Source organism: Rattus norvegicus, chromosome 9 (genome assembly GCF_036323735.1).
Source record: "Rattus norvegicus strain BN/NHsdMcwi chromosome 9, GRCr8, whole genome shotgun sequence".
Taxonomy (NCBI): domain Eukaryota; kingdom Metazoa; phylum Chordata; class Mammalia; order Rodentia; family Muridae; genus Rattus; species Rattus norvegicus.
Window position 1 is genome coordinate 69,216,665 of NC_086027.1, and position 25,763 is coordinate 69,242,427.

The 25,763-nt window shown below is 38.0% G+C and overlaps 1 protein-coding gene and 1 pseudogene across 8 annotated transcripts in view; one reads left to right on the plus strand and one right to left on the minus strand.

Moving 5' to 3' along the window:
* The window catches only part of Nbeal1 (neurobeachin-like 1), a 168,607-nt gene extending 147,339 nt beyond the window's left edge, over positions 1–21,268 (plus strand). For all 8 annotated transcript variants that reach the window (XM_039084849.2, XM_039084852.2, XM_039084851.2 and 5 more), the window contains 7 exons: positions 151–323; positions 1,784–1,878; positions 8,905–9,021; positions 9,383–9,544; positions 10,169–10,317; positions 11,450–11,585; positions 13,541–21,268. In XM_039084849.2, the coding sequence (XP_038940777.1) occupies positions 151–323; positions 1,784–1,878; positions 8,905–9,021; positions 9,383–9,544; positions 10,169–10,317; positions 11,450–11,585; positions 13,541–13,642 (934 nt within the window). In that variant the 3' untranslated portion in view covers positions 13,643–21,268. The remainder of the gene's footprint in view (positions 1–150; positions 324–1,783; positions 1,879–8,904; positions 9,022–9,382; positions 9,545–10,168; positions 10,318–11,449; positions 11,586–13,540) is intronic.
* Positions 21,269–23,626: 2,358 nt separating this feature from the next.
* Atp5mc2-ps1 (ATP synthase membrane subunit c locus 2, pseudogene 1) lies at positions 23,627–24,060 on the minus strand (annotated as a pseudogene).
* Positions 24,061–25,763: the final 1,703 nt, after the last annotated feature.

The window sequence follows — 25,763 nt, forward strand, 5'->3', positions numbered from 1 at the left end:
AGACTGGCCTCAAACTAACAGTGATCTACCTGCCTTCTGAGTGCTGGGATTAAGCAGTGTGTCATCATCCCTGGCTGAGAGATGTTTTGTAATTGATAATAACCTAATGGATCTCTGAAGGCAAAGTCTAAAATTCAGTTGTATTTACAGAGCTCAGCGTGCCTTGAGTGGTCCTTTTGCCCCAGGACTGGAGATCACTTCCAAACTGTTTGCAGTGTCACACGATGCAAAGTTGCTCTTCAGTGCTGGGCACTGGGATAACAGTATCCAAGTAATGTCACTTACCAAAGGCAAACTTGTCTCTCATAACATCAGGCATATAGGTAAGAATTAATTTTCAGTTCCTTTTATTGTATAAAGTGACATATGTTCCTGATAGGAATAAGTATCGTATAAATTTATAAGTACTGTATAAATTAAATATACTTTCATATTACATGAAAAGATATTAAACCAAGTTTTATTTTTAATTTGGATTGTAGACATGACAATGTTGTGGCCATATAATAAAATTTGTCATTAATAGACAAGACTTTTTTTTAATCTTTATTAACGTGAGTATTTCTTATTTACATTTCGATTGTTATTCCCCTTCCCGGTTTCCAGGCCAACATCCCCTAACCCCTTCCCCCCCCCTTCTATATGGGCTTCCCCTCCCCATCCTCCCCCCATTACCGCCCTCCCCCCAACAATCACGTTCACTAGGTGTTCAGTCTTGGCAGGACCAAGGGCTTCCCCTTCCACTGGTGCTCTTACTAGGCTATTCATTGCTACCTATGAGGTTGGAGCCCAGGGTCAGTCCATGTATAGTCTTTGGGTAGTAGCTTACAGACAAGACATTATTAACAGTAAAGTATGAGAGATAAAATTGTTGAACATATATTAACTTGGTACAACTTTGTATTTCAGGTCTTGGTATAAGAATAAAAATTTTTTTCTTTCAATAAACCTGTTAAGTTAGGGTAACTGAGTCTGCTGTTGATTCTGTACACGTGATTTCTAAGGTATTACTTAGTGTAGCTATTTCAGGGCCATTCTGGAACTTTTTTTTTAATGTTATGAATTTGCAGCATAATATGTACTGTCTTTCTTATTCATTTACTTTATGTGTTTAAGTGTTTTGCATACTTTTTTTGTGCACCACATTTTTTTGTGCAGTGCCTGCTGGGGTTAGAAGATGTCATCAGATCCCCCAAGACTGGATTTACAGATAGTTGTGACCTTCCGTGTAGGTGCTTAGAATCAAACCTGTGTTCTCTGGAAGAGACTCCTATAAAATCCAGCCCCTGTACTATTTTTCTTAAGCATACATTTCATAAAATAATAATTTTCCATTGGAGGAGAATGTGACTAGGGTGAGGGAGTGGAAAACAGCAAAATTACCTATGGGTCCATCCTCAGTTCTCTGCACAATGCTAGCAAACCTCTGTCAGTGCATCACAGATCACCCAGAATGAATGGTCTCAATGACAGCTCTCCAGATGACTGGCCCGTGAATGTCCTGTTACTGTCACCTCATATTTTTAAATACATTTAATTATTCATTGAGGTGGGCACACACATGTGCACATGGAGGTTAGAGGACTACTTGTAGGAATCAGGTCTCTGCTGCTATGTATGTCTAAAGCGATTAAGTGCAGATCACTAGTCTTGGCAGCAGGATCCTTTACTGAACCATCCTGCCAGCCCTAGCTTAGTAATAATTTGAACATTAACTGAAATTGCCCTTAAAATTCTGTTCTGTCAGAGCATATCCATCTTATTTTATTTTTTCTTCAAACAGATATTGTGACTTGCTTAGCTACAGATTACTGTGGAATACACTTGATTTCTGGTTCCAGGGACACTACATGCATGATATGGCAAATAACACAACAGGTAATAACCGCACATTTTATGGTCTTGGACTGGGGTAACAAGTTTTTCTCAGGCAGTAAATGACATTTTGAACTTTTTTGTATTGTGTTTTCTGAGTTCTGCCCTATCTTGAATACCATTCTTTTCTAGGTTTGTTGCCTGATTCATGGCTTTATCTCTAATAGTTACCAAAAATTACTCCTCACCAGTTTCTCTAGAAAAGTAATTGTGTTAACATAATAACATTTCCTCCTATCCTGTCTGGTGGAACTGTAGAAGTTACATATGTCCAGAAGGCCCTCCTCTTTACTACTTTCCTATCATGACATTGGTTTAGAGAGGGTTTTTTATTGCAATAGTTGATAAGTTTTCTACCCTGCTAGCAGGCTGTCTAGCACCCATATCTCCTCTGCTTCTTACGCCACAGCATTAATAGCTTAGTGTTCATAAGGCTTCATCTGTGACTCAGTGGGAACCAAGAATGGCGTTACCCATCCAACTGAGTGCTTTTCTATGCCCTCGACTCTTTTCTGTTTACCTACTTTTACATGTACCAGTGTTTTTGCTTTGGTAACACCATGCTTGTTTAGGCAGATTTCTCTTTTGTGCTCCTTTTACTACAAGTGTTCCTACAGATTCTTTTAGATGAGTGTTTATTTTTTTTATCTGAACTTTTAGCCAGAGGGCTCAGTGGATAAAGTTCTTGCTGTGCAAGCATGAGGCCCTCGGTCAGATCTTCACCCATGTAAAAGCAGGCATATGAGTTCCTGTAACTCTCACACTGGGGCAGGAAGCAGACTCAGGAGAATCCCAGCAGCACAGGGCCAGCCAGCCCAGTGGAATGACAAGCTTCAGGTTCACTGAGACACTGTCTTAAACAATGAAAGAAGAGAAGCAATTGAAGATATCCTGACAACAGCCCCTAGTTTCCACACATCTGTGCACAAGCAAGAGCACCCCTCGCCACACACATACACTACACACTTTTCACACAAAACCTGTTCTCTTCTAGTCTGTGGTAGTCCTACTGAAAATTGTTCTTAACTGGGCATAGTGAGTAATTACCAAAAGCACAAGGCCTGAGATTTTTGAGATTATAATTTAATTACACCATTTCTTCTCTTCCCTTTCATCTTTCAGACCTTCCCATATAACCCTTCCACTATCCTTCAAATTTCATGGCCTCTTTTTTCGTTAGTCATTATTGTATGTGTTTATGTATTTACCTATACATATATATATTCCTAAATATAACCTGTCGAGTCCATATCATGTTACTTGTATGCACGCTTTAAGAATCGACTTTTGGTACTAGATCCTGGGAAGTCCCACCTCTCTCAGTTTTATTCAGTGCCTGTTGGCTGTTGCTTGTTAGCATCCCATCCGTTTGGCATGCTCATCATCGTCATCCTTGTTCAGTCAGGTCTGGGCAGATGCGCTGGTGAGACTGTATGGGCGTAGGAGACAGTCTCACAGCAAACTGGCTGACCCTATGGCTCTTACACTCTTTCTGCCCATCCTTTGCCATGATCACTGAGCCTTGGAGGCGGAGTTGTTTTATAGATGTTTTTTATTGAGGCTGAGCTCCATCCACAGTTGTGTGATTTAATCAGTTGTAATTCTTTTACAGAGGACTCCATCTATCACAAGGAGAAATTTTTTTTTTTTGGTTCTTTTTTTTGGAGCTGGGGACCGAACCCAGGGCCTTGCACTTCCTAGGCAAGCGCTCTACCACTGAGCTAAATCCCCAACCCCAGAAATTTTCTTGATAAGGGGTAAAAACTACACTCCTCTGTGGGTATAAGGACAAATGTTTACAGAGTGCTGTTAGGGATGATCCTGGTTTAGTTAGTTATGGTTGTAGACTCTTCTCCAATCACTCTCAGAAGGCCTGAGCTTTTTTTTTTTTCCCTATTGAAATCTAAAATTTTCTCGAAAACTAATTGTTTGGGGTTATCAAAACAGCATCTCACTTTTAAAAAGTAATATATTCATTCAAGTAACAAAGAGGGGGGGGGAACCCAAACCACCTCTACAAGCTGGGAAGACAGACTGTCCTGCCGTGACTCACTGCTGAAGACAACAGTGTGTTGTATCTCCAGCATATGCACACTCAATGGGGTGTGAGTGACGGGGACGCCCTAGGATTTACATGTTTACATGCTTCAGATCGCTGACAACTTTGCACATGATGGCAATTCTCCCAACTCCAATAGACAAACAACCCAGAGACTTGTATTTGTCAGACATTAAACACAGTGCAGCCTAGGCCTCCCACTCCCACTCTGTGATTATTTGCACATACAAAATGCACACCACTTCTTTAAATATTGACTCCCTGATGTCTTCTTTCTGTCTCTACCCTCACTTTATGTTCCCTTTAACCTAGAGAAGTGACTCTGGCATTGCAGGTCATTCACACTGCTATTATTTTCTACCACTTTATCTGTAGTCATAAATTTTATGATAAGTAAACAAAAAACCTTTTAGGCAGGTAGAAGTATTTACAAGATTTTATAGATGAATCATCTATTATAAGGAGAGTCAAATATTTAGACTTCTGACTTTGTTTAGTCAGTATGTTAGAAAGTCTCATGTCACATAAAATATACAGAATCCTCTGGAACATAGGAATTGTATAACCACAAGGACTAAGTAATGCTCCCACTTCTTTGCATCAGTATACTAAAGTGTGATTCTGGGTATTGCATTAGTGAATTGAATCACCGTGATCTGGAATAGCCTAGCAGCATGTTCCCTTGCATTCACTAACTCGCTTTCTGGGGAGGGAGTGGGTTTCAGCTCACTCATTCCAAACAGGAAAGGTTACTTCATCTGAGGAGGCCTTTTAAGGGCTTAGGTGTTATCCGTGTGGATTGCCTGTCCACTGAACCTTGAGTTACTACTCAGCCTACAACTTTGGGTTCTACTCTGCCACTATCCTTATCTTTAGTGTTCTGGGACAGAATCCTACAGTCTTCTGAACGCTTTGCCTAAACTAAAACCCACTGTTAAACCAGCTGTCTCCTTTCTCCACTTTCTTTATTCTTTCTTTTCTTCTCTCATTCTTCTCAAAGAAATCATTTTAGATTTCTTTGTTTTATATTAATGCGAATGACTGTTTTGTTTCCATGTATGTAGGTGCACCTCATGCATGGCTAATGCCCACAGAGGTCAAAAGAGGGTGTCAGATTTCCTGGAGGTGCAGTTACAGCCATTATGTGGTTGCTGGGTCCTCTACAAGAACAAATGCTTCTAACTTATGAGCCATTCTCCAGCCCTTTCCTTATGTTTCCTTCCAGTTGTTTCCTAAACTGACCTGCAAGCTGGTTGGAGTTGTGCTCACTTCTGTACAAATCCAGTCTCCCTATTATATTACATACATGCCCTCATTGTGCAGGGGATACTGAAACAGTCATCAAAGCTAATTCTGGGTGGTGTAAGGCCAACTTACTGGATTAACTTTTTGATAACATGCCACCAGAAAGAAAACCCCTTCCAGAAACATATGTTATTTATCCCTTATAAACAACTAAAGTCAAGAGAGAGGGGGGGAAGGGGTTGGGGATTTAGCTCAGTGGTAGAGCGCTTGGGCCCTGGGTTTGGTCCCCAGCTTTGGGAAAAAGAAAAAGAAAAAAAAGAGGGGGGGTGGAGAGAGAGAGAGAAGAACAAAGAAAGAGCCTCCAGAACTGTGTTCTGTTCATATTTTATAGATTATAAGTATGACCCACCTACTCAAAGATGACCTGAAAGACTCTGCTGCCTCAGTCACCAGACCCCACTCTTACCACTCCTCCTATTCCCCTCCCCTCTTTTTCTTTTACCCTCTTCTTCCTCTTCCTCTTCCTCTTCCTCTCCCATCCTGTACCTCCTCCTAACTCAAATCCCTGGATGTTTGTACTGAGATTGCCAAGAACAGAGGTTCAACGACAAAGATCAGAACCTGGCTAATTTCTCTGATACGTATTGTGATTAAAAAGTACATTTTAGTAAGCTACTGTAATTTGGGGACTATCTATATTTGCAAAATGACACAACCAATTCTCATGGAATTGAGTAGTTAACTAAATTTAAAAGGCCTGGGCTGTATGGTAACTTCAAGACCAGTCTGATTTATATAGCAAGATTCTTTCTCAAAAAAATCATAGGAAGAAAAATAAACATAAGAAAGAGTATTTAATTAGTAAATTTCTGTGTTGACATTTTTATAATTGTCATGTAGAAATACAAATGCCTTTTCATTATTTGTCTCACACCTTTTTAATGTCTTTGGATAACCCCTTAATCACTTTATTTACATTTGTGTTCTGTACTACACTATACTTCATCTCTTACTGATTTTCACTACTGTGAAGGAAAGTTGTGATGTGATTGATGTATGGTTATTTTATTTTCTCTAACTTTACAACATATTTGAACTCATACTTACTGACATTCTTAGATTTTCTGACCCTAAGGTGGCTATAGCATCATGTGATCTAGAAATAATGGTGACTTTCCCTATTTTCCAATCTATCATTTTACTTGCTTATCCTATTACAATTATTAGCTAATGCAGTGGAGTAAAAACAATGATACTGGGCTGGAGAGATGGCTCAGTGGTTAAGAGCACTGACTGCTTTTCCAGAGGTCCTGAGTTCAATTCCCAGCAACCACATGGTGGCTCACAACCATCTGTAATGGGATCCGATGCCCTCTTCTGGTGTGTCTGAAGACAGCTACAGTGTACATATATAAATAAAATAAATACATAAAATCTTTAAAAAAAATTGAAAATCCTGCCTTATGTATAATTTTTGTTGAAAATGACTTTACAATTTAGTTCTTTGATGCAGTATTTTCTGTCAGTTTTTATCAGTATTATATTTTGTTTCTAGTTATTTTATCCTACCTTTTGGTAAGTTAATTTTAATGAAATTTCAAACTTATTTGCTCCTTTTGCTATAACATCCTCAGTGTCTGTGCCCTTTCAGCATCTTTATTTTTCTTATCTATTTACATGTGGGGAGCACTTCCTGTTCCACTGAGTGCTTCCATGTGTGTCTTCTAACACCAGTGATTTTCTTTTTAATTTTTTATTATGTTTATCTATTCACTTGTGTGTGCATGCCATGGTGCATATGTAGAGGTCAAAAGACAGCTTTTGGACGGGGGTGGGGGTTTGGGGGTGTCAGTCCTCTTCTACCATGGGCGATTCTGGGACCAAACTTAGAGAATCAGCCTTGGTGGCAAACACCTTTACCCACTGGTCCATCTTGACAGCCCTAACAGTTGTTCTTACCACCACAGTGCAGTTGCTGAAATGAACTTGTATACATTTGTACGGCGCTATTCCTCATCTATAGTTTGTGTTCTCATTTTGTTGGTATTATGAGTAATGTCCTCTGTAATTGTCTTTCTATGGTTACTCTTAGTGTTTTCTTTTCTTTTTCTAAATACAGTTAAGAAATTTCTTAGTTTTGAACTGCCTTGAATTCATATAATAAATTAGCATTACTCATTTTTATTGTTACTACATTTTGCTATTTTATTTTATTTGCTAATACTATAATTTTTGTTTTACTTTTTTAAAATAAGGGCTCACATTTTTGTTTTGTCATTACCACATTTAATATTTGGATATTCAACTTTTATTAAATGAATGTAAAAAGTGTTTCTTCTTTTACTTGAATTGTAAAGCTTTTCTGTTACATCAATTGCATGATACAGGAATGGCCTGATTTGTAAACATTAAATAAGGTGAAGTGTGTAGGGAAATCAAATGCATCACAAGAAGTGCTCACAGGGGAATTTATGCTTGTAATATTAAAAACAAAGTTTCTAGACAGACCTGTCTAGAATAACTATGAATAAAACAGTGTGACACACAGCTGACATTTCCTCAAATAAAATATAAACATACACAAATAGGTTTAAAGAAAAAGACATTCTAGAGAAATTTTCTTCAACAAATTTGTCTTATTAGCCTGCAGTTTCATCCTGTGTAGAAGCTGAGGCAGGAGCATCACAAAGTCAAGGCTTGCCTGGATACAGAGTGATCGTTTTAAGTCAACTTGAGTAACTTGGTAATGCTTTTGTTGCAAAAATTATTGTTTTAAAGGCTGAGTATATAGCTTAATAGTAGAGCATCTGCCTAATAAGTGGTTGAAGCACCATTGGTGATGGTGCACACATTTCTAGCAAGAGGATTTCTGGGACTCAGTGGCTTGCCAGGCTATGTGAAAAACAGCTCCAGATTCAGTGAGAAACCCTGTCTCAAGGGAGTAAAGCCAAGAGCAGTAAAGCGAGCTACTGTGCATGTGTACACACACTGTTAAGAAAAAGAGTGGTAGCTATAGAAATGAAAGGCCGGGCTAGAGAGGGTTCAGTGACCAACACTGCTGCTTTTCCCGAGACCCCGGTACTCTCATCAGACGGCTCCCAGCTCCTGTAGCTCTAGCCCTGGAGGACCCAGTGCCCTCTTCTGGCCTCCACAGGCATTCACACAGACACAACATGTAAATAAAGTAATGAAAACAAAATTTTAAAAATTAAAAGCAGGGTTGGGGATTTAGCTCAGTGGTAGAGCGCTTGCCTAGCAATCGCAAGGCCCTGGGTTCGGTCCCCAGCTCCAAAAAAAAGAAAAAAGAAAAAAAGAAAAAAAATTAAAAGCAAATCAGAATAAATATAATTGAGGTCCCTAAAATTCAAACTCTAGATCCTAGATCCCAGGAAGTATTCAGATATATAAAATGTTTAGTTGAATTTAAGGAAGAATAAATTTGTAGACTAAGAGCAAATAACTTGGAACAATTAATCTAAAATGTCAGCATTGATACCATTCAGTTTAATTGTGAAGTTCAAAAGACAGAATAAATTCAAGAATCCACAGAAGACTGAGTGTTGGTGGCCTCAGTGGTTATAACTGCCTGTCATATTGCTTTGTTAAGAGAAAGTATATAATATAAATTTTGATATAAAACAAATAAACAAAAACCAGCAAGAGGCTTAGATGGAAAGATAAATAGCAGGAAACCATTCACCTTCACTTTTCCTTTTTAATTGTAGGGAGGCACTCCTGTGGGCTTAGCACCTAAACCTTTTCAAATCCTCTATGGACACACTGATGAGATACTGAGTGTGGGTATCAGCACTGAACTCGACATGGCAGTATCAGGGTCAAGGGTAAGAGTTTGTTTTTAAGAAATAACACTCTTTCTATAAATTGAATAGCAATGTTTGTGTTTGAAGTTTCTTGTATGGAAATAGGGAAATTTTTTATAGTAAGCATTGTTAAAGTAATGTATAAAGAGTGAACTTAAAGGGAGTTAATTGTATTTAGGGACCTTATTGGCCTTTCGAGTTTAAGAAGATAGCACTTAACAAGATAAGTACTTCTGAGGTTGCAAGATTAGGGTCTTTCCTGAAACATACATGTCCTTGGTGTAACAGTTGTTTCCTCGATTTCTTTCCCACATTGTTTATCGGCCACTTTGCCGTCTGCCTTGTTGTTTTCTGTTTCATCTCTGGTCTCTCCTGTGTGTAGGATGGCAGTGTGATTATACATACCATTCAGAAAGGGCAGTACTTGAGAACCTTACGACCACCTTGTGAGAGTTCCCTGTTCTTGACCATTCCCAGTTTGGCCATATCCTGGGAAGGACACATTGTCGTCTATTCCAGCTTGGAAGAAAAGTCCACCCTCAAGGTATACAGCCCTTCTCTACAGAGGCAGCTTGTACTCTCTTATGAGCCACTTACTCCTTACTCACCATTAGACTTTTGCCACATTCATTCTTATTTTATTTTATATTTTATTTCAGAGATTTCTGTTGACCTATTTTATACATGATTTCAAATGTAATTTCTTAGAGCTAAGGATATAACTCTATTAGAAGACTGCTTGCTTTGCAAGCCTAAGGCCCTAGATTTAATCCCCAGTTCCACAAACAAAACTTCTAAGCTTTGATTATAAGGGATGTCATGAACTTTAATCGCAAACATAAGTTCTTTTGTGGGCAAGACAGTAAAAAATAAACTTGAACTTTATATATTTATTTCCTTATAATAGTAAAGCTTTTAAGTAGCAAGAGCATCTTTTTTTAGAAATGTGAAATATCTTTAAACTGGAAAATATTTTAACTTTTTAATTTAACTCTTACTTGTTTTTTAGCAATATGGCTTTAAGTCCATCGGATATTGTCATACTTTTTTTTTAAATATAGCCATGTTTTTATTCTAAAAATCTTAACTAATTATGTTACAGTTTTAATTGACAATATAAAAACTCAGCTTTTATTCACGATTCTTAATGTTTCCTAATTCTTTATAGGATAAGAACCTGTTACATGTGTTTTCTATAAATGGAAAATATCTTGGGTCTCAAGTCCTGAGTGAACAAATATCAGACATGTGCATAGTTGGAGAACACATTATCACTGGCAGCTTACAAGGGCTACTGTCTGTAAGAGAGCTCCACAGGTAAGTGTGAAAGTGGTCTGTTACCGAAGAAGAGGATGGTCGGGAAAATGATTCAGTAGGTAAACGTACTTGCTCCATAATATGAGGATGTGGGTTCGAATTCCCAGCACACACATAAAAACCAGATGCAGAGTCATAGTGAAAGCATCTGTAATCCCTGTGTTCCTAGAAGCTTGTGGGCTAGCTTATCTGGCAGATAATGGACAAGCAACAGGTGACCTTGTCTTATAAAAGATCGAAGGTGAAGACAAGCACCTGATATTGTCCTTTGACCTCCTTGTACACCAGGCATGCACACACCTGCAAGTCACACAAGGAAAGAAGAGGCAGCCTGATCTGACCATGGCTGGAATATGTCTGTGGTATCAGCCCTTGGGACTCCGTCCCTACCCCAGTGGATACTGTTCCTTATTTTTCCTCTCACATCCTGCTCTTCAGAGTCTAGCGCTAACAAGAAGACTCACAAATTAGAAAAACCAATGGATTCATAGAGAGAGAGAGAGCAAGAGAGATATCAGACAGACTGGGATGGGGGTGGGGAGAAGCATATAGATTATATGTATGAAGTAATATTATATAGTATGTCTATCGTATGGAGTATCAGACAAAGCAAATAGCACTGTTTTGTTAACCACAAAGATTCACACATGTGCACTTTTTGAGCTTTGGGGCCTTTTTATTCACTTTTCACTTATCAGTCAACAAGATAAAAACAATGAAAGAGCTTATATTCTCAGTATTGTGATGCTTGAGTATAAAATGGACCTTGAAGGGCTTAAGACTTTTTAGAAGTTGTCTGTCAAGATGGCACATTCAGATCTATACTCAGGAGTCTGATTGTGAGTTCAAAGTCAGCTATCTCCAACGAAAGAGAGAAGTAGTGTGTGCAGGAAGAGCTTAAAGCTGAATAATCAGAGGAGTCTTATTGAAGAATTAATAAGATTGGAAATGGAGAGCAACGTAAGGAAACTATGAGAGGATGAGCTATAATTGGAGTACAGTCGTGTATGCCTGTAAATCTGACGTGTGTAAAGTTGGAATGAGGAACTAGGTGATCAAGTCCCCATCCACATATAAATTCCTGTGTATCCGTCCTGTGTGCATGTAACTGTCTGCTTTTTATCTCTTCCAGCCTGAAGCTCAGCATCGCTCCATTAGCCATGCGATTACCTATCCACTGTGTTTCCATAACCAAAGAACACAGCCACATTCTCGTTGGCTTAGAAGATGGCAAGTTGATTGTAGTGGGTGTCGGCAAACCAGCCGAGGTAAAACTCCACATCATGTTCTTCTGTATTGTTGTGGGCTCCTTTGGTCCTTTATTCTAGGCGATTCAGAAGTCTCCATTATGGATAACATGAAATGTAAATTTGACTTTTCAGAAAAAAATCAAAGTATAAAGTTGTTAGTATTTATACTGTGGGGTTGGGGATTTAGCTCAGTGGTAGAGCACTTACTTGCCTAGCAAGTGCAAGGCCCTGGGTTCAGTCCCCAGCTCCAGAAAAAAAAAAAAAAAAAAAAAAGCAAAACATAGTATTTATACTGTGACATAATTGAAAGCATGCTTGTGGATTGGTCTTTGTATTACTGTGTGAATAAGAAAATTATTTTACTCCAAATCAAGACTCAAGAGGACTCTGTGAATTTGCAGTGTAAAAACCCTTGTAAAAAATAAAATATAGGTTTCATTAGTGAGACTAATTTGATTTAACAGATACCAAGCAGGACTATAAAAAGCCATTTTCTTAAAACTACAAATATTTCATATTCACATGCTTATTTTCAGTGAGTTTACTCTAATGATAAATTTCTTTGTTCAATAGTCTTTTGTAGATACGACATTTGTTCATCAGAAAACATAACAGCTCTAACCCAGTAATCTAGTCATTGTATGTTTTTTGATACATTCTTAGCTTTTTTGGAGAAACATAATATGGTATCTGCAGGTGGTTTTTTTGAGAGAAGAAATTGAGTGTGGTACAGCTTACTTATAATCCTAGTGCTTGAAGGTTTGGGTGCTAGACTGGTCTACATAGTAAGTTCTAGGCAAGTCAGGGCTACATAGCAAGATCCATTCTACAAACAACCACAGAGGAAGGCTGGAGAGAGATCCCAGCACAGACATAGCGCCTTAGAACCATTTGTAGCTCCAGTTCTAAGAGTACCACCACTGCTTCTGACCTTCACAGGCATGAAGCATGTGGTACATATACATGGATAAGCAAAGACTTGTTTACATAACATAAATTTTAAAACATGTTTCCATTCAACATTGTGTTTCTTGAGAGTTTTCTGAATCATGCCCACCTTTCCCCGCTATTGTGATAATTACATAGAACCTCTCCTCAGACTTTGAGTACACACCTGCAGTCCCTGTTGGTTGGAGGCTAAGGTCTAAGAATCACAAGTTGAAGGTCTGCCCAGCAACAGGGTGAATTCAAGACCAGGCCAAGCAAATAATGAGACCACCTTGAAATAAAAGTGCAAAAACGGCAAGGGATGTGCTTGAGTATTTGCTTAACAAGGAGAGGCCTTGAGTTTAATCTCTCCTATTGCAATAAAGAAATAGCTTTTGTTGTTAATCAAGACTCTTTTTCGCCCTGGAAAGATGGCTCAGTGGTTAAGAGCACTGACTGCTTTTCCAGAAGTCATAAGTTCAAATCCCAGCAACCACATGGTGGCTCACAACCATCTATAATGGGATCTGATGCGCTCTTCTGGTGTGTTTAAAGAGAGTGATAGTGTACGCACATAAAGAAAGAAAGAAAGAGAGAGACAGAGACAGAGAGACAGACAGAAAGAAAGAGAGAAGAAAGAAAGAAGGAAAGAAAGAAAAAGAAAGGAAGGAAGGAAGGAAGGAAGGAAGGAAGGAAGGAAGGAAGGAAGGAAGGAAGAAAAGAACCTCAGGTTGGAGAGATGGCTCAGTGGTTAAGAGCACTGACTGCTCTTCTAGAGGTCCTGAGTTCAAATCCCAGAAACCACATGGTGGCTCACAACCGTCTGTAATGGGATCTGATGTCCTCTTCTGGTGCGTCTGAAGACAGACACAGTGTACTTATATATAATAAATAAATAAATCTTAAGAGTCTTTTTAACATGTTAGCGATTTTGCTACCAAAACCTGTTATGCCCTTTATAAACTCAGTATTTTACAGGCTGATTTCATATATTCTTATTTTTTCCTTAACGTCTATTCGTCCTTTCTCTGAATTATCTTAAACAGATGCGATCGGGCCAGCTTTCTCGAAAATTGTGGGGCTCTAGCAAGCGGCTCAGCCAGATTTCAGCTGGAGAAACGGAATATAATACTCAAGATTTCAAGTGATTGTTCCTTCCACCTTCTGTGATGGAGAACTCAGCTTCACTTACTGTTTTGTCACTTTAGCTGCATCTCTCCACTCTGAAAGTCTTTAATGGTTTTATCTGAAAAATGGATTACCACGGTTGATATTGGAGGACGTGCCTGTAACACAGAATGCTTAAGAGGCTGAGGCAGGTGGATCTTAAGTTCAAGGCCAGCCTGTGCTACATAGCAAGGCCTTATCTCATAGAAGGTTGTTGTCTTAAGTCCATTTTTAAAGTTTTGTCAACATGAGTCTAGTTTTATTAAACAGTACTAAAATTCAATTGAGAAAATACATTTGATTTGATTTAATAATTTGATTAAATAATTCCTAAGTTATTAAATCCATTTAAAGAACAGACTTGTAATATTTTACTTTTAGGTTGAATTCCTGTAATCTAAGTAGCAAAATTCAAGATATTTCTAATAAAGTAGTTGTATAGATAATAGAGAGTTGAGAGATGTGGCTTTTTTTTTTTTTTTTTTTTTTTTTTGGTTCTTTTTTTTCCGGAGCTGGGGACCGAACCCAGGGCCTTGCGCTTCCTAGGTAAGCGCTCTACCACTGAGCTAAATCCCCAGCCCCGAGATGTGGCTTTTCATGTGTTCTTTAGATAATCATTTTTGTGTTTACTGACCATTACATTAAAAACATCAGTTTACTCATGAAGCTCCTGGTTAAGGAAATAAACCTTTAGACATTTGTTTACCATTGAATTTTCAGAAGTTTCAATTCTGCACAATTAGATTAAATATAAACATTGGAATAGTACAGTGGTTCATTTCCCTACCCCTAATACTTAATATATTACAAATAAAATGTATTGAATTGCCACAAAAGTTGAATAGGAAAAAGAAAAACTAGAGATAACTTTTACAAATGTACTTCATTAATAGTATACTTAAGCAAAAAAAAAAAAAATGCTAATTGTAGCTTTGGCCAGCCTGTCCTGTGAGTAGCATTTGCAGCACAATTTACATCTATGAAATCAAATTTTTGTGCGTTTGTCTTTGTTAAACAAACACTGTATGTACTCTCTTTGTATTTAAGTATTTTTACCCTGATGATTATGAGTTAAAAGTAATGCCCTAAAAAGGTCATAGTTGATAGAAATAATATGGCATAATTTAAAGTCATTTAGATAAGGTAGTATTGTGCAAAATCCTTTTTCTTGCTTTTATTTATATGTGTGTGTATGTATGTACACACATACACATATACACACACAACTTACACAATTGTTAGGATGATAGCTAATTTTACTATAGTTTATTAAATATTATATTTAAATTTTTAAGTAAAAAGCTGATTGATTAATTTGGAATTCAAAATGATTTTGTTTTTGTAAAATTGACTTTGAGTTAGATTAGAGAAGTTTTACAACTAGCAATATTGATAATTAGATTCCACAGGCTTTGGGAAAATCTGTCAATCTCTGAAGTTGTATAGAAATTTATAGTTGACTTTATTTTCAGAAAAGAACTATTACATGGCTTTCTTAATGATCTATGGGCAACAAAAAATGACTTTACTATAGTAGCCTTTAAAAATTATACTTTTTTTAAAAATTCTGGTAGCCATAGATTTCCTTATACCTAGTGTCTTTTCAGTTGAATCTTAAAAAACTTTTGATTTTCCATTTTCTCTCTCAAGTTGACCACAATATCTAGTGGCCTTTTCTCCATAATTCAAAAAAAAGTGTTTTTAAAAATTTAGAAATAAAAAATTATGTTTAGGGAAATTTTCCAATATTTTGTTATGTTGTGAGTCAGAATTAGTAGAACACTGCAAAAATCACTGTCTACTTAGTTCAGTTATCTGATGTAGGAGGAAATAGCTGTGTTTTAGATATATCACATTACAATCAGCTGGCACAAAAAAAAAGAATTTGTGTAAATGTAAAGACTTCCCTTTTGAGAAGGAAGTATCCCAAGCCAGTAGAGATGGTTATGCTATATGAAGCATGGCTTCTGTTCCTTTCCCTCCCCACCCTTCAGGCACTACAACCAAGATGCAGTCAGTCAAGGCTCTGTCCACCCTGAAATTGTTACGGAGAGTTCAAGTCAGAACCAACATGAGTGCTTTTTCTTAATTTGAAAATTAGTGATTTAGGAATAGGGGTATCATTCTACAGTAGAATACTTGTCTTTATTGTCTAGATTCTAGGTTTGCTCCCTCACATGGGTGAGAGAGATGAGTAGAGGGAAGAGAGACAAGAAAACCCAAGAGGCAGACACTAACTGACTGACTCTAAATCAAGACTTGATAAGGTCTTCTTTTGGCAATTTATGCATGCTTTCCTCGTTTTGAAGTCACTTAATATTGGATTTATGGATTTTTTTTACTTAAGAATTGTAAAACCTTTGATAATCTAAGAAAAAAAAAACCCTAATTATATGGTGTTTGACTGCTGCCTTTTGGTGGGATTTCTTTATACCATGAATACGAAGCTTTGCTCAGTTTCATAGAGATCTGACCCAAACTAACACTAGATGTTAAATGGAAAATCATGCCTGATAATTGGGGGTTTTTCTAAAAAATATAAACCATAAATGTGGTATGAAAATACTAGGAATATTCTTGAAGAAAAAACCTTTGTATTAAAACAAGCAAATACAATGGAACTATTATCTGAGTGATATACTCCTCATATATAAACTGTAGATCATAACAGTAAAAATCACTAGATAATATCACTGGGAAGGTGTACTTTGACAGATCAGAATGTAGATGTTATCCTTAGGAATTTCCGTAAGGTATAGTGGAAGAAATTATTAGCATACAGATTGATAACTGAATATTTTGGTTAATGAGTATAAATTCTCAGCTTGGTTGCTTTGAGTGTCAGTTCATCTTTTCAGAACTTTTCTTCTGCTTTTGTTTCTTGAGAGAGGAATCATGAATATAAAACTCTCAGTATCTTGTAATGAGAGCTTTATTCTCAGACAGTGACCTGACTTTTGGAAAGGGAGGTCAGTAGAAATTGGTGGTGGTTGTGTGTGCCTGTGTGTGTGTGCGTGTGTGTGTGTGTGCGTGTGTGTGTGTATGTGTTTGTGTGTGTACATTTATATAACTGCTGAATATACTTAGAGAGCAGAGCCATGAGTATTATGTCATTGCTTAAGTAAAATTGAAGAAGAAAAGGAAGAACGAACAGAGCATGAAGGTCAGGGAACTGCAAATACAGAGTGGCAGTAAGTCTTTGCTAGCCAGTGTCACCTGTGAAAAAGTTTCTATTGGTTCCCTTTAAGTCACAGTGCATTTCTTTGTAGGAGAAAAACATTTGCAGAGTTGTAAGCCTGCTTTTTCTTTTTTCCTTGTAGATATATCAGATTATTTTTTCAAAGAACAGATACTGACATGCATGCTACTGGAGGAATAAATATGCCTACAGAATTAGAATTTAGACTTGAGGATTTGAGAATGGTCTCTTAATCTTAGCCTCTTTGTATTTGTTTTGAAATAGGTTAAAAAAATTAGGCTGAGTACCTGTTTTGTTTGGTGATGATAGAGGCAAGGCATGTGCCTGGAAATATAACATTTTTACAAAAGATACATCTAAGGAAAGGTTTTAATTGAATATTGAGAGGTTAGTTTCTTTAAAATATTTCTATTTATAAAGTCAGTAGCCTCATCTTTGCCTCCTTTTCAGTAGAAGCATGTGAGTACTTGGACTGTATGAATCTAACAAGGGATTACATGCATAGTATCTGGGGGTATGAAGGCGTTAGTCCTCTCACTTCCTACATTGCATACCTGTCTTCCTAACCACATCTTTTATGAACAAAATGAAATGTATGGTTTGTACCTGCAACAGCTGCTGTTTTTATTTTGCATCCAGATCCATGCTCTGATGTTAGTGTTCTGTCTCTAATAGAAACTCTTCTGAGAACTCTTAAGCATCTCTACCATTGGCAAGCAAATACTCATTCTCAGTAATTTTTCCTAATCTTTCTCTGTGTGTGTGTGTGTGTGTGTGTGTGTGTGTTGCATTTCATTTGTTTCAAATGCCCATATATAAACATTGTTTTGCAGAATTCTTTCATAGTGCTTTTCCGGGGCTGGGGATTTAGCTCAGTGGTAGAGCGCTTACCTAGGAAGCGCAAAGCCCTGGGTTCGGTCCCCAGCTCAAAAAAAAAAAAAAAAAAAAAAAACTCTACAATCATAGTGCTTTTCCTGATTGCATTAGGCAACAACACTATATTATCAGTCTTTAATATTATTTACAGCGTAAGCCATACTTACTAAATTCATATGTAGTATTTTCTGTGCCAGTGGTTATACCAACCTGTCAGTGCCTTTATTAATTTGTTTCATGTGGACAGAACCACTGTATTTCCTTTTCATTATTGAAAAGTTCACTTACGAATTCTCTTTAGACTTCTTACATTTGAAAATCATAGTTAACATTTACCTTCAACAAAATTATATTTCTTTGCTAGATTTGATACATATACTTCCTAGTACCTATCAGTCAATATTTTCCACACTTAAAAAGTGTAAATTTTTTCTAGTATTAGGGATTGGATTCAGGGCCTTATGTATTGGGTTAGACAAGGGAAAAAAAAGCATTAGTAAACAGTGTTAAAAGAAGAACAGAATTGAGTATCTTGTAGCATTGAACTTAAAATGAATAGAGTTTTTCCACTAGAAAAGCATTCTCCTAAGTACTTCTGATGATGTCTGCAGGTATGACAGAATATTGTATGGAGTAGTATTTGAGTTTTCATAGGTTTTAGGGCTTAGAGCTAATAGAGCATTAACAATTTAGAGATCTAAGGTTGTGCTAGCAATATATGTTAGTGATGGTACACTTGCACGTAAAGCTCTGGGCTAGGATTTGGAGTATCATTTTTCCCGCAACACTGGGGACAGAGTAGGCCTCATACACAGTAAGTAGGAGGGGCTCTACCACTGAGCCTTACATCCTCAGTTTGTAGAGTTGTTCTCAATTTGAGATCCAGGTTATCTGCAGAGGCTAATAAATATACTATGCTAGGTACTACTTGGGATTTTCAGTGATTTAATCAGTCCTAGCTCTCAAAAATTATAAATATATTATGTACATATAATGGTATAAACAAATGTGCTGAAATTGCAGGTGGTTCTATTTTTATTTGTTGAAAATCATGTAGCCATCCTAATACAGGATTTATATCTCTCCTCTGCCTTTTGGCTACCATGAAGTACAGAATATAAAAATTATGTGGTTTTCTTTATTATAAAAACCTTATATAAAATGACTATATTATCAACTTCAGTTTTTTTTTGGCAGCCATGGTTATTCATCAGGCACATTTTCTTAGACCACTGTCTTTACTGACACCACACAAGAGTGGTTGCTAAACACATTGCAAGATTGGCCATATAAAAGTAATTCTTTTCATGTCAAATAAAAAATACAAATGCAGTGGTATATATCTTCCCCTAAAGCAGAAAGCAAAGTGAATGTCACTGATTCGGCATTCTTTTTTCTTTTTTTTCTTTTTCTTTTTTCTTTTTTTTTTTTTTTTTTTTTGGTTCTTTTTTTCGGAGTTGAGGACCGAACCCAGGGCCTTGCGCTTCCTAGGCAAGCGCTCTACCACTGAGCTAAATCCCCAGCTCCAGCATTCTTTTTTCTATGATGGAGTTTCCATGTTCCTTGAAAATGTATATCTTACATATATTAGCATAATGCCAAATTTCATCATTTGTAAATTATGCGGTACATGCATAGGGTTCCAAGAGCTTGGGGGACTGAGATGAACCCGGAAGCGCAGGACCATCTGACAGTGTAGTAAGGTCTCCATCTCAAAAACAAGTTATAAATAATGTTTCAGCAAAGAACTGCTGCCGCCCTGTTTGCTCTTATAAAGGCTTTATGGTCATTTACCTGCCTGCCTAACTGTTTCTGAACGGTTACAGTCTCACTGCTGTATAGTGCTCTTGTGAAGGTCGCACTGTAAGGTAGTTACATTGACAGTAAGAGTAGTTAGGGTTTAGATGATTCTGAGAAGGTTTACTGGTAAAATGCAAACTATTTTTTAAAAGAATTCTTATTCCAGTTAAGATTTTATTTAAGTAATATATTTCTATTTACCTTATATTAAAATGACATACTCTCTGATAGGGTAGTAAGGTTGAGAATTAGGCTTTAATGTTGTTTAGTTTAGTTTTTGAGCTAGAGTCTCACTATGTAGCCTTGGCTGGCCTGTAACTACCTATGTGGACTGGACTGCCTTGAACTCAGAGATCATCTGCCTCTGTCTCCCAAGGACTAAGCTTTTAAGAGTATATATAATTATATTGCTTTTTATAAGTAATTCTGGCATGGAGATATCAGTAGTTAAAATTTAATTGAAAACAGTTTAAATTCTTATCATATTGGATCTAAAGAAACATTTTGGGGAAGTTTGAATGCTTTGTTAGATAATCCCTAGCTACTCACTTGGTTTCTGTACTCCTCCCAAAATTATGTGGTAACGTGGCACTTACTGCTGACAGCCTTCTGTATTTTAGACAGTTCTTTTTTCTATTCTGCCTTTTACTTTGAAAACTGTGCTCAGAGACATCACAAATGTTTTTATGTAGCTGCTGCTACTTATGGTCCATTTCACAGAAGAAACCTTGTAAGGAAGCCATGTAGCTTTCTGCTAAATTCTTTTACAGGCTAAACTTCTCTTTCCCATTGGTTTGGTTTGTATAGTTGGAGGGGAAAAAAGCAAAAATAATCAGATTTCTGGTTTTTCTATCAAATTCATTACTAAACTTAAGACAAAATTAACAAATACTTGATTAATTTGACATTTTTTCTGGGAGTCAGAAGCACTTCAGTTTTAACAGGGTGACAGTTTCTTCAATCCATGAATATACACCGACTCAGAAGGATTAGCTGAAAATTCAAAATGACTTGTTTAATAACAAAAGGTATTTAGCAGCTAAGTATGATGGCAGACCTGTAATCCCAACACTCACAGGCTACGGCAGGAGGATTGCCTCAAGTCTGTAGGCTACCCTGGGCTAGAGAATGAAGTCTATTTATATCTGCCTGCCTACCTGCCTGTCTGTCTTTCTCTGTATATGTCTGTCTGTCTATGTGTGTGCCTCTGTCTCTCACCCCTTCAACAACTTAGAAATTGTGCTGCTAGTTGGTATTTAAGGAGTCGTGTATTTACCTTAAAATGTTCCTTTTTATTTGTTCCACTGGAATTGATTGCAAAAAGAATAGTAATAAGCCTTTTTTATGTTGAATTATTGACTGTGCAAACTGTGATTCATTGAGTATTTATATACAAAAAGGGGGGTTTCAAAGTTAAACAAGTTTTAGACTTTATAAGGATGTAAATAACCTTAATTATAGCATTCTGATAACAAAATTACTGTTTGGTGCAATTCATTCTTTCTGCTCTCATCCTTCTGAACTTAAGTACACAAGATGTATTTTGTTTTGTCACATAAATATTTTTAAGAACTTCACTGAATGTATATGAGTTAATGTTTGATTTGTTTCTGTATAGTATGATCAAAAATAGTTGAAAATTTTGCACTTTGTTAGTCTCTTAAATTTATACTGTAATATTTTTAAAGAGTGTACATTTATTTTGTCCATAATAAATTAGCTTTGTACATGACAGTGGGTGTGAGTAAATGAGACACTGGTACTTTTGTTATTTGGCTGTGGTTCTGTTTACCATCTTGGACTAGAATTTGCTGAGTCTAAATATTTTGAGTAGACAAAGAATTGAATGCAGTATTCAGTAAACAGGAAACCAAACACTGTTTGTTTCTCAGATGAGACTCTCCTGTGATCTGCACAAGGTGAGTAATAATATTACTTCATCAGTCTCTGTCATTCATGAAGAGACTTTCATTTTAAATATCCCAGAAACATTGATCCAGTTTTTTCTCAATAAGTGATAATCTTAAATTTTCATGTTATGTTAACCAGATTATACATTCAATTTTTAAATTTTCATTTTCATAATCAAAATATTTTGTGCATCAGCTTTTTCATTTATATCCATCTGACAGTTAAATCCTGGGCTTTAAGCCTGGTAGACATTCTACTATTCAGCTACCTTCCCAGCCTCTATTGTGTGTTTAAGCACTAACCTATCTGCTCATTTTTGGTTAAGGCAGAGTCCTCCAGCCTCTTGATGGTGTTTTGTCGCTGTTTCCAGACCCAGAAATGGGCAGTGTGAGCTGGTCTCAGTGCTCTTCTCTAGAGCTTTCTGTACTGTATACATCAGGATCTCTAAATCAATGGTGGTCAAAGCCAGGTCAGGGACAGGGACAGCTAAAACCTTATCAGCCAGCAGATAAGTGTTTTCAAATGGTGATAGAGCTTGTGTTTTTATTGTCATTTAACATCACATCATCCAATTGATGAGAATTTTTTTAAAAAATAACCTTTGGATTTCGGCCTACTGATGCAGACCTATAAGCCTAGCTACTCGAGAGTCTGCGGCAGGAGGACCGCAAATTTGAGGCCTGTGTGAGCTACAGAGAGAGTTCAAGGCAAAGTGAGACAATATCTTAGTACCATGTCTCAGAAACAAAAAGTCTGATACAGACCTCAAAAGAAGTGAAAGGGCCTGGAAATGTAGTTCATGGTATAGTTTACTCGGTTGTTATGAGTGAGCAAGTCTCTGGTACCACAGAAGTAAAACCTTTCTCGGTTTTTATATTTTATTCACATACTAGGACCATTTTCATAGATATAATACTTTACCTAATTGTCATTTAGTGTAGTTTTCAAAGGACTTCTATTTAAATTATGTTTAATTATAACTATAGGTGTTAATAATGTCAGGAAAGCCTATAGAAATTGTTAATTTCATAGTCTGGGAATCTTACATTAATCAACCCACATCCAAGCAATAAATAAAATTTAAGTTTGAAATAACAGGAGAAATTTGGGATACCACCTGGTTGCTGTCCTACAAAACTAGCCACACTTTTATACATACACTATATAGCTACCTTTGAACTAGGGTAAGATACGCCTGCACCTTGGGTCTCATGCATGAGGTATTGCTACAAAATACTTGATCACATGTTGAACCCTTAGATGGTATTTACTGGGAAAACTTGTTTTTAGTTGTACATACTTTTAATCCAGTATTATAAACGAAGTCAACCATAGTTCAAGAGATGGTGCAAGCAGCTTGTTGACAGGAAGTGAACACAGGATTATTAAGAAAAGAAGCAGAATAAGGGAGTCAGGAAGATGCCTAGTCTGCATAGGGAGTTCCAGGACAGCCATAACTACTTAATAAGATAGACCTCGTTTCAGAAAAAAATAAAAGAGAATCAGTTCTTTAACAATTGTTACAAGTGGAGGCTCAGGAACTTGTGACAACAGTGAGTGACTCTCAGAGGAAATAGGTGGAGACATGTGTCATGTGGTACCAGTTATTTATGTGAGTGTATGGATTTAGACACTTCTTGATGAGGCAATGGACAAGCCAGGCCTGGTGGCACTGTACTAAAATCCAAGCTCCTGGGGGGCTGAAAATGGGACTGTGAGGCCCTTGTGAGAAGAATCTAAGGATTCAACACCAGCCTGAGTAGAATAATGAGACCCTGTCTGAATGGAAAACTGGCTACTCTGGAGCCGAGTGTTGAGAGCACTAGTCTACCGCACAGAGCCTGCGTGTGAACCCAGTGTTGGTGACAGGAAGAGGTGGTGCGTGAATAAGTGAAATGGTTGTCTTCAGTAAAGCTTAACCTCCAGAACATGCCTGTGGAATCCCCAGTCCTTGGGAAAGAAAGTACAAGGAACCTATGGCCTATCAACTTGGGTAGCTACTGGAGTTACTTCCTCTAAACTGAGTCGAGTACTCTCTCGCCATTGTGGATTTGTTTTCTTATTAATACAATATTTGTCTTCTCTCTGTCAAACCCTGAGCCAAGCACTTTCCCCAGACTTAGGGAGGCACAGGAAAAGGAATACACACACACAGAGAAGATGGAAGAACCATGGAGGTGGAGGTGGAGACAGCTGCTTCACATGGCGAAGAGGATGAGGAAGGCCACCATTGGGCAAAAGAGCCCCATGGCCTCAGAGAGGGCGGAACCCAGCATCGCATAGGAGAAGAGTTGCTGCTTCAGAGAAGAGTTCCTGGCATAGCCAATGATGAGACTCCCAAAAACAGTCCCAATTCCTGCTCCAGAGCCGGCCACCCCAACTGTAGCAGCCCCAGCTCCAATGAACTTGGCAGCTGTGTCGACGTCCCTTGAAATGGCGCTGGTTTGGAAGCTGTGGCTAGGGATAAGTGAGGTCAGAGGCCGCCGGACTGCCAGGCAGCTGAGGCCCTCATCTGTTGGCCTCTGTCAACTCCACTGCGGAGAGCGGACGACTCAGCAGCTGAGAGGCGCTCCTGATCAGGGAGCGGGTAGAGACGAACTTGGAGCAGGCATACAGTTTTCAGGGGGGAGGGGCCAAGGCGAGAGCTGCTCCCAGGGTAGAGAAGACAGAGAGGGCGACATTCAGCGTTGTTTCATCCATCCCCTCCCCCAGTGAACCTTTAACTAGGACACACCTTCCACAGTTCCCCATTGACAAGTTCACCAATGGAGTGATGCACTGATTAGAGTCCTCTTCAATCAATAAGATTATCAGCTGGCAACCAAATCTTAAAATACGGGTCTTTTAGACATTTTACACACTGACCCTAGAGTTATATTCTTTTCCTTTTTTTTTCTTATAAAGGACAACATTTAATTGGGGCCGTTCACAGGTTCAGAGGTTCAATCCATTATTATTAAGGTGGGAACATGACAGCATCCAGGCAGGCATGGTGCAGGAGGAGCTGAGAGTTCTACATCTTCATCTGAAGGCTGCTAGCAGAATACTAGCTTCCAGGCAGCTAGAATGAGGATCTTAGTTTTTTTGTTTTTGTTTTTTTCCTTTTTTTTCTTTTTTTTAATTGGATATTTTCTTTACTTACATTTCAAATGTTATCCCCTTTCCTGATTTTTCCCCCTCTTGTATCCCCCTATTCCTTCTCCCTTCCCCCTTCCCCCTGCCTCTATGAGAGTGTTCTCCCACCTACCCACCCACTCCCTCCCATCTCCCTACCCTGGTATTCCCCTATATGGGGGCATTAAGCCTTCACAGGGCCAAGAACCTCTCCTCCCACTGATGCCCGACAAGGCCATCCTATGCTACATATGTGGCTGGAGCCATGTGTACTCTTTGGTTGGTTATTTAGTCTTTGGGAGCTCTGGGGATCTGGTTGGTTGGTATTGTTGTTCTTCCTATGAGTTTGAAAACCCCTTCAGCTCCTTCAGTCCTTTTTGTAACTCCTCCATTGGGGGCCTGGTTCTTAGTTAAATGGTTAGTTGAGAGCATCTGATTCTGTGTTTCTCAGGCTCTGGCAGAGCCTCAGGAGACAGCTATATTAGGCTCCTGTCAGCATGCACTTCTTTTTTTTTTTTTTTTTTTGGAGCTGGGGACCAAACCCAGGGCCTTTCGGTTGCTAGGCAAGCGCTCTACCACTGAGCCAAATCCCCAACCCCCAGCATGCACTTCTTAACATCCACAATATTGTCTGGGTTTAGTGACAGTATATGGGATGGATCCCCGGGTGGGGCTGTCTCTGGATGGCCTTTTCCTCAGTCTCTGCTCCACACTTTGTCTCTGTATTTCCTCCTGTGAATATTTTGTTCTCCTTAAAAGGACTGAAGTATCTACTCTTCGGTCTTCCAACCTCTTGAGCTTCATTCATGTGGTCTGTGGATTGTATCTGAGGTAATCCAAGCTTTTAGGCTAATATCCACTTATCAGTGAGTGAATACCATGTGTGTTCTTTTGCCTCACTCAGGATATTTTCTAGTTCCATCCATTTGCCTAAGAATTTCATGAAGTCCGATCCCCAGCTCCGAAAAAAAAGAACCAAAAAAAAAAAAAAAAGAATTTCATGAAGTCATTGTTTTTGATAGCTGAGTAGTACTCCAATGTGTAGATGTACCACATTTTCTGTGTCTTTTGTAAGCTGAGGCAGAGAGTTGCAACTTTCTCTTTTAGTAATTTATGTATTTTTGTGTGCATGTGCACATGGAGGCCAGAAGAATATTAGATTTCCCAGAGCTTTGATTATAGGCAGTTGCCCGCCCCAGAGG